Source organism: Diadema setosum, chromosome 5 (assembly GCF_964275005.1).
Source record: "Diadema setosum chromosome 5, eeDiaSeto1, whole genome shotgun sequence".
Taxonomy (NCBI): Eukaryota; Metazoa; Echinodermata; class Echinoidea; order Diadematoida; family Diadematidae; genus Diadema; species Diadema setosum.
The window spans coordinates 21,390,371-21,402,413 of NC_092689.1; the positions used below are offsets into that span (position 1 = coordinate 21,390,371).

At 43.5% G+C, this 12,043-nt stretch overlaps 1 protein-coding gene across 1 annotated transcript; it reads right to left on the minus strand.

The window, feature by feature from the left end:
* Nucleotides 1–2,119: 2,119 nt before the first annotated feature.
* Nucleotides 2,120–7,294, minus strand: LOC140228776 (uncharacterized). The gene has a single exon (XM_072309052.1). It carries the CDS (start codon nt 7,292–7,294, stop codon nt 2,120–2,122), a length of 5,175 nt encoding a protein of 1,724 aa, XP_072165153.1.
* Between the last annotated feature and the right edge of the window lie 4,749 nt (nt 7,295–12,043).

The window sequence follows — 12,043 nt, forward strand, 5'->3', positions numbered from 1 at the left end:
TTAACTTGGTACTCATTCGGTGTTACATTCTGTGAAAACTGGAATTTCAAAGGCAAACACAACAACTGCAATTATTGCATATGAATTATGCCATGCAAACATTAACACATAACTGAAACACTATAATGCCTTCAACACTGCTTTCTTTACAGATACTGAGATACTGGTATGTGTAGACTTATGCCTATAACCTTCTCACTGTGTGCAATACTGATGCAATGTGATATTCCTTTGATTAGCCAGTACTTAAACATACACTTGTGTGTAACTAATCATTCTCTTAACCTTCAGAAGCAGAAGCCTTGGCAGGAGCTATTCGTGCAAGCAACAATTAGATTCTCCGTGCTATTGATCATTAAGAATGCCTCTTCATATTCATACAGGTATAACACATCACTACACAGAACCTAGTAGAAATTCTACTAGCTACTTTACCTTTAGTGTAGCTCTAGGCCTACAGTACAAATACTTTGATCCATCAATACAGTTACTCATTGCATGTAACTATTGTAAGTATTCTGAAGATCTCACACAAAAGTCTCCAAAGAACATATCACTAATCACAGTATGCAATCAGTCACAATCAACCGGGCAGCCTTATGCACTGTAAAACAACTTCGGTACTCCGCTCTAGCAATGCATCTGTATGCTACATATACACAATAGTTACTGAGCAACTGTCATTAGACCCTATTCAGAGTGCATGCAATGTGTGGTACATACATTTCTCCAGAAAGTCACTACATTTCTACTGTCTGTGAAAGTTGCACGATTCAAGTTCAACAATACTGATCTCATTTTCTGCATACACGTAGTACATCACAAAACAACACAGTAAACTCTTAGTAACAAACCTCTTTGCCTCCTTCACAGGTTCTTCAATTCAAAGGCATTAAAATGCAAGAAACTGATGAAGTTTTCTTCCACAAACTAACTTAGGTGTGAAGATACAGCAGCCATCATCCTCATCTGGCCCTTTGTGTGTCCTTGTGTGTGTCCAAGACAATGAATGTGTAACATTAATGTGCAGCACATGTATACACAAATTTTATATACACACATACTACAAAGTATAGCTCATCATTACTTATTGTGTGCATTCAAGGTCATCTCAATGTCATTGCTAGTCTTCGTTTCCAGACTGAATTTGTGCTTAATGAACTATTCCAATGAACACTCATTACATGGCTCCTTTAAATTGGACAGCAATTTACTCAATAAGTATGTGAATTGGAATCTCTAAACAAATGAACTGATGCAATTTAGAGACGTCTGCACTTATTCACACAATTTTGGAACCCTTGGCACAAATTGGACCAAATGTCCACAATTTCGACACAAATTGCTATTTGCAATCGATCTCTCCAGTAACAGAATTACTCAATTTATACATCTCGTGTGCATTCCTCAAGTCTTGTAAAGATAACACATCAAGCAATGCTTTGAGTTTTATGCTCGAACTGTCAATAACTTCCGTTATCTGGAACATGTCATACATGCTCTATATGACAAACGCAACATTTGCAATCTCTTCAAATTGTTCATACACTTCAATAAACAACAGTGAGATTCCTATTAACCTTGCATTTAGTTGGGACTACCGCAACACTTCCAATGTGTTTGTATGGTTTCAAACACAATTTTTGGGAATTGAAGCTGACAATGTTCAAATGCGTCATAAAACAGAGTTCTTCACTCCTTAGCCTTTGAATTGTTCATTAGCAAGAATTCTACTTATATGTGCTTGAATATATAAACAAGTCCAAAACAAACGCTTTCATTCATGCATGAAACAACTTGACTAGATGTCACAGTTTCTCAAACTAAGGTTCTTTGACAGGAAACGATCTAGAGCATAACAATGCACTGGCTCCTTGTCCGGGAATCACTCCTGGTCTTCCTGGGGGACGAGCAAGACTAGTTTATGAATTGGACGGTCAAGATATGAACATGGAGTGGTCCGCCTACCAAGTCCATTCAAGTTCTGCTCACCCATCGCGACCTTTACCTTTCGAACATGGTTGTCGCCTGAAGGATAAGTTTCGGCTATTCTACCCATGGGCCAGGCATTGCGAGGAGCGTTGTCATCCTTCACCACCACGTCTCCGACTCCTAGGTCTCACTGCGGAACGGTCCATTTCTGCCTGGTCTGCAGGTTGTGCAGGAACTCCTTCCTCCACCGGCTCCAAAACTCATTCAGCAGGTGCTGCACCCTCCTCCAACGCTTCCTTGAATATACGTCGCCCCGCTGGAAGCACCCTGGTGGTGGAAGGATGACGCTGGTCTTCATCGTGATGAGCTGGTTCGGGGTCAGCGGTGCGGGATGTGCGGGGTCACTTAGATCATCTATTGTCAGCGGCCTGCTGTTGATGATTGCAGCGGCTTCATGCATCAAGGTGCGTAGGGATTCGTCGTCAAGCTGTGACCCAGCATGGTTCAGCAACCCATCCAGCACAGTGCGGACAGATCTGATCAACCTCTCCCACGCTCCCCCCATGTGACTGGCAGAGGGAACATTGAATTTGAACTCAACAAGGTCACATCCATCTCTCAGTAGGACGTCTTTCACCTTGGTCCGGTCCATCCCACTGCCAGCTCTCTGGAATTCAGACGCAGCCCCAATGAAATTTGTGCCTCTGTCACATCTGAGCTGACGCACTGAACCTCTGATTGACACAAAACAGCGATACGCCTGGATGAAAGCATCTGTGCTCATGTCGTTGAGTGTCTCGATATGCACGGCTCTAGATGCCATGCACGTAAACAAGAGTCCGTATCGTTTGAGCTCCTTCCTGCCTTCCTTGATCATCCAAGGTCCGAAACAATCCATTCCACAATAAGCGAATGGAGGTGCTGGAGTAATTCGATCGGGAGGCAGATCAGACATCTTCTGGGTCAAGGCAGGACCACGGAGTCTTTTACAGGTGACGCATGACCGGATGTACTTGGACACTCTGCCACTGCCTCCAAGGATCCAGTACCCGCTTTGCCTGACCTGATTAAGTGTTGTACCCCTTCCTTGATGTGCAGTCTGCTCGTGGCAATGACGAATGACAAGTTCGGTCACGTGTTGACGAGGAAGAATGACCGGGTGTTTCTTCTCGTATGGCTCGTCGCATTTGTGAATGCGTCCTCCAACGCGCAACATTCCTCTGTCGTCTAAGAAGGGGTCGAGCTGGCGAAGACGACTGGTCATTTTCATTTGACGCGTCTTCTGCCGCATAGTCAGGTCATCTCCTCTGCTTATCACTGACAAGGCCTGGATCTCTTCTGGAAAGGTTTCCCTCTGTACCAGTCTCACAATCTCTATCTCGGCAATCTTTAGGCGTTCTACATTGATGACCTCTTCCTCTGAACGTTGGTTGTGGTTCTTGTTGCATTTCTCCTCATACCGCTGCCTCAGTCGAGCGATAAACAGCATACAGTTGGCAACTGCTCTTTTGGCCTTGTGCCAAGTCGAAAATCGGTCCAGTCTACTTGAGTGTAGGAGACTTGGGCTTACATGAGAAGTATGGATATGTGACTTCTTCAGTTCCGGGTCATCAGTGTGTACCATGAATTTCTCTCCTGTAGATTGAGCGGGGAGTGTACTCTTCCACAGGAAGTCAGGTCCACGTAGCCACTTAGAATCCCTCAGCTGGGCTACCGTCAAACCCCTTGAGGCATCATCAGCCGGGTTTTCCCTCGATTCGATGTGTCTCCACTGTGACGTGGATGAATGTCTTCGAATCTGATGAACCCTGTTTGCTACGAAGACATGAAATCGCTTCTCATCATTGTTAATGTAGCCGAGAACCACCTTGCTGTCAGTCCAGAAGGTGTGAGTAGCACCTTCAAGTTGCAATTCTGTATCCAGGAAGGCCTTGACCTTGACCGCAACAACGGCAGCTGTTAATTCCAAGCGAGGAATAGTCACCATTTTCAATGGTGCCACTCTGGCCTTTCCGATCACAAGAGAACAGTGCACTTGTCCTTCAGGGTTGGCAACTCTCAAGTACGTACACTGGCCGTACCCACTGGTGCTGGCATCAGCGAAGTGATGATACTCTGAGAACTTCACCTCTCCAAAGTCAGCTGGCTTGTAGCATCTGTTGATCGATACGGTGGGAAGTGTGAGGAGGTCTCTTCTCCACCTCTCCCATCGTGTCCTCAGTTCCTCAGAAAGGGGGTCATCCCAGTCGACTGATAGGCTACATAGCTCTTGCAGAATTCGTTTGCCCGGTAAAATGAGTGGAGCTATCAGTCCCAATGGGTCATATATGGACATGACCGTGGACAATACGCCTCTTCGGGTGAGAGGCTTGTCTTGCAGCGTCATTCTGAAGTTGAATGTGTCCGATTCGACACACCACTGTACGCCAAGGGCTCTCTCAATAGGCAGGTCGTCAAGTTGGAGGTTGATCTCTCTCACATTCTTGGCCCTGTCCTCCTCAGGCACAGCATTGAGCACTTCTCTGTTGTTGGATACGAACTTGTGCAAGTGCAGACCTCCCTTCTCGCATAACAGCTTGGTTTTGGTGATCAACTGAATCACTTGTGCTGTGGGCATCGACTGGAGTCCATCAACGTAGAAGTCATGATGAATGAAATTCTTGACATCTTCTCCAAACTCTTGAGTAAGATCTATTGCCAATCTTCGTAAACCGAAATTTGCGCAACCAGGTGATGACCCAGCCCCGAAGAGATGTACCTTCATACGGTATGTGCTGGGATCCTCGTCAAGGTTTCCACCTTTCCACCACAGGAACCTGAGATAGTCTCGGTCCTCTTCATTGACCTTGAATTGGTGGAACATCTCCTTGATGTCGCATACGAATGCAACATTCTCATGTCGAAAGCGACAAAGAACTCCCGTCAGCTTGTTTGTGAGATCTGGGCCCGTTAGGAGGTGACTGTTCAGAGAATGTCCCCTGTACTGGGCGCTGCAGTCAAATACAACCCTCAACTTGTTGGGTTGTATTACTCCATGATGTGGAATGTACCACGTAGTACTCTCATCATTGCCTACTGGAACACACTCAGCGTACCCTTTGCTGATGAGTGTTTCCATAACTTCAGTGTACTTCCTGTGATACTCCATGTTGTGTCTGAACCTCCTCTCCAGTTGAATAAGCCGGGACCTTGCTTGGGCTTTGTTGTTTGGAAGCTGAGGCCTCTCATCCTTGAAAGGAAGTGGCATCTCATAGTGACCATCGCTACTCTTGTGGATTCCTTTATCCAAGATATCAAGGAATTTGAGGTCATTCTGTGAGAGCACTGTTCCTTCGTCATTCACATCAGAAAAGTCGGCTTCCATGAAGCTCCTTACTTGATGGGGTGTGATCTGTTCCCTAGTTGTTGTCTTCTCAGAAAGGAAAACTTCCTTTCTGTCTATGACCAAGTTATCTGGGATTTCCCTGGCCATCAATCTGTGACTGGTACCGATGTGATCATCATCTTCGCAAATGTGGTCATTACGCATCGTTCCCACGATGCTCCATCCGAGATCCGTGCGAATTCCATATGGTCCGTTGTTGCACGGTGCAGGAATCACGTCTCTGGGCATCAACGCTCTTGCGCAATCATAGCCGATCAAGAGGCCTATGTCGCAATCTTGGAGAGGCATGAGCTTGCTGCTAAGGTTGCACAGGTGGGGTATGGACTTCGCAGTCTTGGGAGTCGGCACATGAGAACGGTCTGCAGGCATGATGTCACGTGTGTATGTTGGTGGTAGAGCTATCTTGTTCTTGCCATCGTGAGCTCGTACACGCAATCCTTCTACACGTTCACTGGTTATCCTTTGGTTTTTCATTGAAAGTGTGGATAGCTGTAAGTTGACCTCAGTACCATGTATCCCTATCTCATCTTTGATGGATTTCAGTAAAAAGGTCGTGTCTGACTGTGTGTCCAGCAAGGCATACGTCAATCTCTCTCCTGCATCATTCCTGTGGGACAGCCAGACAGGAACAATCATTGAGCTGGAAATGTGGCTGTGATCACTTCTTGAACAGGAGCTTGTGGACCTGTGCTCCGTCTGGTTGCTCGTTGTTTTGTCAGGTCCTACCCGTGTTTCTGTATTTGTGCTCTCAGTGCTGAACGTCTGTCTGGTGTCACCGTGAAGCAGCGTAGGATGTTGCCCTTTGCAGTTCGCACATCTCAGCCTGCGTCGACAACTCCTGCTCATGTGTCCTCTCTGCAAACAGCCGTAGCAGAGTCCATTCTTTAGGATGAATTCCTTCCTTGCCTGAAGATCTAACTTCGCAAAGGACTGACACTTGTCTGTGTGATGAGCAGCCCCGCAGAATGAACAGGTGGGTGATTTACGACCTTCCGTGTTTGCAGATTGAGCTTGAGTCATCGTGTTCATCGATCTTGCTTTGGACTGCTTTCCATGGCTCACTTTGTCGTCCCTCAAGCTCCCAAATGAAACTACTGGGTCGCAAGCAATAGCAGCTTCATCCTCAACAAACTTGACAAAGACTGCAAATGGAGGGAATGCACCAGTTTCCTTTCTCCATTGGACTACAGTTCGCCCCCATCGAGTTATCAACCAGTCCGGGAGCTTTGAAGTGATCTTCCTGTTTTCCCTCTCGTCGTCGAGATGATTCAGATGATGTACCGTCTTGGATGCTGTGTGGCATTGGCGCAGAAAGTCAGAGAGCCTTCGCAGTCCTGCAGAATCCTTTGGCGCTATCTTGGGCCAACTGTCCAATCGATCCCTGAAGGCATTTGAAATCACAAATGTGTTGCTATATCTTTCATCCAGGGATTTTATCGCATCTCTGTAGGTCATGTCATCTCCTGCTAAGGCATAACCTTCTACCATTTCCCTTGGTTCATCTCGCAGATATTTAAGTAGGTAGAAGAACCTCTCATGGGGTGGAACCTTGCTATGTTCGATGAGAAGGTTATAGCTCAACTTCCAGGCTGGGTAATTTAGCGGCTTTCCATTGAAGACAGGGGGCTCCGGCAATGGAAGCCGATGAAGATGGAGAGTATCCTGTAGATTCCTGGTCAATTCCATTTCTAACAAAGGAGTCTCCTTGGTCTCTGGGGTAAGAGGAGTCACATCATCACGCACAACTTGCGCTGAAGTTTTCATCTGAACATCTTGGACGGTTTCAGATCTGGATCTCTCATGAGGTGAGTCCAAATGCATACTTGAAGTATCACATCGCAGATTCTTGAGGATGTTGAAGGTTTCCTTCATAACAGATGCATGATCTGCCTCGACCTCATCGAATTGAGCCAGTATGTCATTGTCTTCTGTGCAGATGGCTGAATACTGTTCCTGTGCATCGATCAATTTATCCATACAATCCTGCAGTGTGTTACGTCATAATCATCTTCCAGCAACAGCGTTCTCAATTTACTGCAGGAACGTCTCCACTTGGTTAGAGAACTCCTAAAGCCTCTCCTTCTCACATCCAAATTCCACTGTATTCCCCTTTCTGTAGGCTGTCTCTTACGTTCTTCTTGCACTTCTGCCCTTCTCTCAAGAGTCTCATCAACTGGTACTGCTGTATCTCTCTCAGTCGCAGCCATGATGTCTCCGTAATATCAATTGACGCAGGGAGAGTATTCACTATTCAGTTTTCACTGAGATAAGAGTTTTCACTGTAAGTGTAGTTGTGGTCGATCGCAAGAATTCCAAGCAGACAAATGTTTTTACGGGAATGTCGCAGTGTACTTTATTAGGGATCGCAATCAGAAACACCTTCCTCTCTCTCTCTCTATTTCTTTCCCTATCCTTTGTTCCATCTGGTAACAATGCATGTGTGCAATTCCTTCTATTCTGTCACTCTTTCTGTTGTTTGTACTCCTCGTACACTCTGTTACCTTAACTTGGTACTCATTCGGTGTTACATTCCGTGAAAACTGGAATTTCAAAGGCAAACACAACAACTGCAATTATTGCATATAAATTATGCCATGCAAACATTAACACATAACTGAAACACTATAATGCCTTCAACACTGCTTTCTTTACAGATACTGAGATACTGGTATGTGTAGACTTATACCTATAACCTTCTCACTGTGTGCAATACTGATGCAATGTGATATTCCTTTGATTAGCCAGTACTTAAACATACACTTGTGTGTAACTAATCATTCTCTTAACCTTCAGAAGCAGAAGCCTTGGCAGGAGCTATTCGTGCAAGCAACAATTAGATTCTCCGTGCTATTGATCATTAAGAATGCCTCTTCATATTCATACAGGTATAACACATCACTACACAGAACCTAGTAGAAATTCTACTAGCTACTTTACCTTTAGTGTAGCTCTAGGCCTACAGTACAAATACTTTGATCCATCAATACAATTACTCATTGCATGTAACTATTGTAAGTATTCTGAAGATCTCACACAAAAGTCTCCAAACAACATATCACTAATCACAGTATGCAATCAGTCACAATCAACCAGGCAGCCTTATGCACTGTAAAACAACTTCGGTACTCAGCTCTAGCAATGCATCTGCATGCTACATATACACAATAGTTACTGAGCAACTGTCATTAGACCCTATTCAGAGTGCATGCAATGTGTGGTACATACATTTCTCCAGAAAGGTACTACATTTCTACTGTCTGTGAAAGTTGCACGATTCAAGTTCAACAATACTGATCTCATTTTCTGCATACACGTAGTACATCACAAAACAACACAGTAAACTCTTAGTAACAAACCTCTTTGCCTCCTTCACAGGTTCTTCAAATCAAAGGCATTAAAAATGCAAGAAACTGATGAAGTTTTCTTCCACAAACTAACTTAGGTGTGAAGATACAGCAGCCATCATCCTCATCTGGCCCTTTGTGTGTCCTTGTGTGTGTCCAAGACAATGAATGTGTAACATTAATGTGCAGCACATGTATACACAAATTTTATATACACCCATACTACAAAGTATAGCTCATCATTACTTATTGTGTGCATTCAAGGTCATCTCAATGTCATTGCTAGTCTTTGTTTCCAGACTGAATTTGTGCTTAATGAACTATTCCAATGAACACTCATTACACATGGAGCAAATAAGCACCACATAGGTGCAACATCATACCAATGAGGCACAAGAATGCACCCTCAAGAGAGGGTACATTCTTGCATCCTTCGGGCATAAAGTTGCACCTAAAGGTATGAGGTTGCGCCTTTTTCAAGGGGGCAAAGTTGCTCCCGAGGGTGTAACTTTCACCCTTTCTTGCGGGTACAAAGTAGCACCCAAAGTTCCAAGATTGCACCCTCAAAACAAGGCACAATCTTGGAACTTTGGGTGTTTCTTTGCACCCTCACGAAAGGATGTAAAGTTGCACCAAGATGTAAAGGCTGCACGGGGTGCAAAGGTGCGCCGAAAGGTAAAGGGTGCAAGATCGCACCCTCAAGAAAGGTGCAACTTAGCACCACTTAGTGTGGGTGGAAAGATGCACCCTCGAGAAGAGGTGCAATCTAGCACCACTTAGTGTGGGTGGAAAGATGTACCCAAGGGAACATTTTCGCACCCTCAATAAAGGGTTCAACTTTGCACCCTCTCTGCAGTATTATTTTATACACACGTGAATTCCTTGTTCCTCTGAGCTACGTTTAATATGAGCGTGACCCAGTATTAGACACGTGTCAAGCCTTTGCAGACACATAGTTTTTTTTCTTCATATTGTTTAAAGGTCATTTAAAACAAATTTAAATATATATTTATTTCTTTTAAGTTAAGAGGAGCAAATGTGGAGATCATGACCTGTGATACATGTTACGGGAAGTCTATATTTTTATGTGTACTCTTTTTTTTTTCAACTACAAGGAATTACCTATGAGCTAATTGGATAAAGAAGCTGAGCATTCCTTCTTTTTTTTCATCAGTTAATGTCAGTGCTGGTGTATTATTCTTGAAAAGCTGGCATCTAAATGTCCTCCAAACCAAGTACTTACTGTATAAAATTATATTCCTGTGAGTTACGTTTCTTATGAGCATGACAGATCTGTAGACACGTGTCATAGTGGTTACAAACACTAAGTTTCCTTTGCTTTCATCGTTATCAAGAAGTGATTTTGAACAATTTCAGATGTTCTGGGTTTTTTTTTCAATTTCGTTACGAGAAGGCAATAATGATTTCATGTAAAACATGTTAAGGAAAGTTGATAGTCTGGTTATTTTATCATTACTCATCTTCGTCTTCTCAACAAGATGATACACATGAGTTCATTTGCTAAAGAAGTTGAAGGATGTTTAATTGCTGGTAGCCACGTAGGGACTTTTGTCATAACATTTTGCATCTTAAGGGGGCCCTGAAATCCAAATGCATGTTGATCTGTGTTGATTTATAATACCCTCAACATCACTTTTGCGGTGAAACGAATATCTAGAAACATTTCATACATTTTTAATGATTTTTTCTTTTATTTTTCTTCAGATTACTTGGGAACGTCCACAAAAAATCCTTCCAAACCAATCAATATTCATATTCTTGAGATGACATCATCTGTTAATCATTGCTAAAGTGCTGAAATGTTTTAACAAAAGATGTTGGAATGCACCTTCCCCTCGACTCAGCATAACTTGCATGTTTCCGTCATATTAATGTGACTAAATTGCTTAGTGAAACAGTTCCTAACTTTTTGGGAATGATCAATCCCAAAACTGCCCCTGGGATCAATTGAATTGATTTTAGGATTGATCCCAGAGCTTAGTGAAACAGGCCCCAGATCTGACCCAAGTATTCCATTCTTTATTTGGTATTGTTTGTTTTTTGTTCGCCATTTTCTTCTTTGTTGACATATTTGAGCATACGTACAGTGTGTTGTGTGTGTGTGTGTATGTGTTGGAATTTGAAAAAAAAATGTGGTTTGGTGTGTACATGTGTGTGCGTATGTGTGTGTTTGTTGTGAGTGCGTGTTTGTTGTGGGTGTGTGTGGGAGTGTGTGAGAGTGTGTGACTGCAGCACCCACACCCTCACAGCAAACACACATACGCTGATAACGCACACACATGTACACACCAATTAAACCACATTTTTTTTCAAATTCCAACACACGCACACACGTACAGTGTGTTGTGTGTGTGTGTGTGTATGTGTTGGAATTTGGAAAAAAATGTGGTTTGGTGTATACATGTGTGTGGGTATGTGTGTGTTTGTTGTGAGTGTGTGTGTTTGTTGTGGGTGTGTGTGGGAGTGTGTGTTGCATGTGTGTTGGAGTGTATGTTGTATGTGTGTGGGAGTGTGTGTTGTATGTGTGTCTGATGTTTCTAAGTGACATATATTATGTGAAATCAGTACTCCCAAACCAAAGAGTATACACTGTACCTTTCTGCACTCTTTATATGTAGTATGAATGCATGAATGCCTGTTTGGCAATTTTGGCTTCATGTTAAGGTACATATTTGACACATTAGAGCAAGTCCTTTTTTCATCAAAACACGTATACTGTGTTGAGAATGTATCTCTCTTATAAAATCCGGAGGCATATGGACAAATATTGATTTTCCTTAAAATTAGAATGATTTTTCCAACCCAACCCCATCTTCGAAGCTGTACTTTACGTGTATTACTATAGGCACTTCCGGGTTCAGGCTTCTGGTAGTCGACCTCTTTCGTGCGCGCGCCACTGTTCAATTGGCCACGTTTTTATTTGTACGCACTGAATGGTGAGCGATTACTCTATTACATATAGAACCTCTTTGTACGAAGCCAAAGAGGTTATAGAACCTCTTTGTACGAAGCCCAGTCTTCTCCGCTCTTTGATACACACAGGCTACTGCACTGCGACATACGCGGCCGGCGATGGGCGCATGCATGTGACTGATCGACTACGAAGCACCTACTACAGGCACTAGGCCTGACAACTTCTGTATTCGTGGCCTAAATAACACGTAACAGACTTTATTTTTACGAGGAAATGTATGATTTCACACGAGACTTGAAGTAGAAAACAATTTTATTTTATTTTTTGTGACGTTCTGATAAAAAATGTCTTGGGATTTCGGGGTACGAGCCTCGACATCTCGCTCTCATCGGGAGCATACATAGGTAAGCTCAGGCTGTTGTGTGATACTTCCGGGATTGCCCTTCA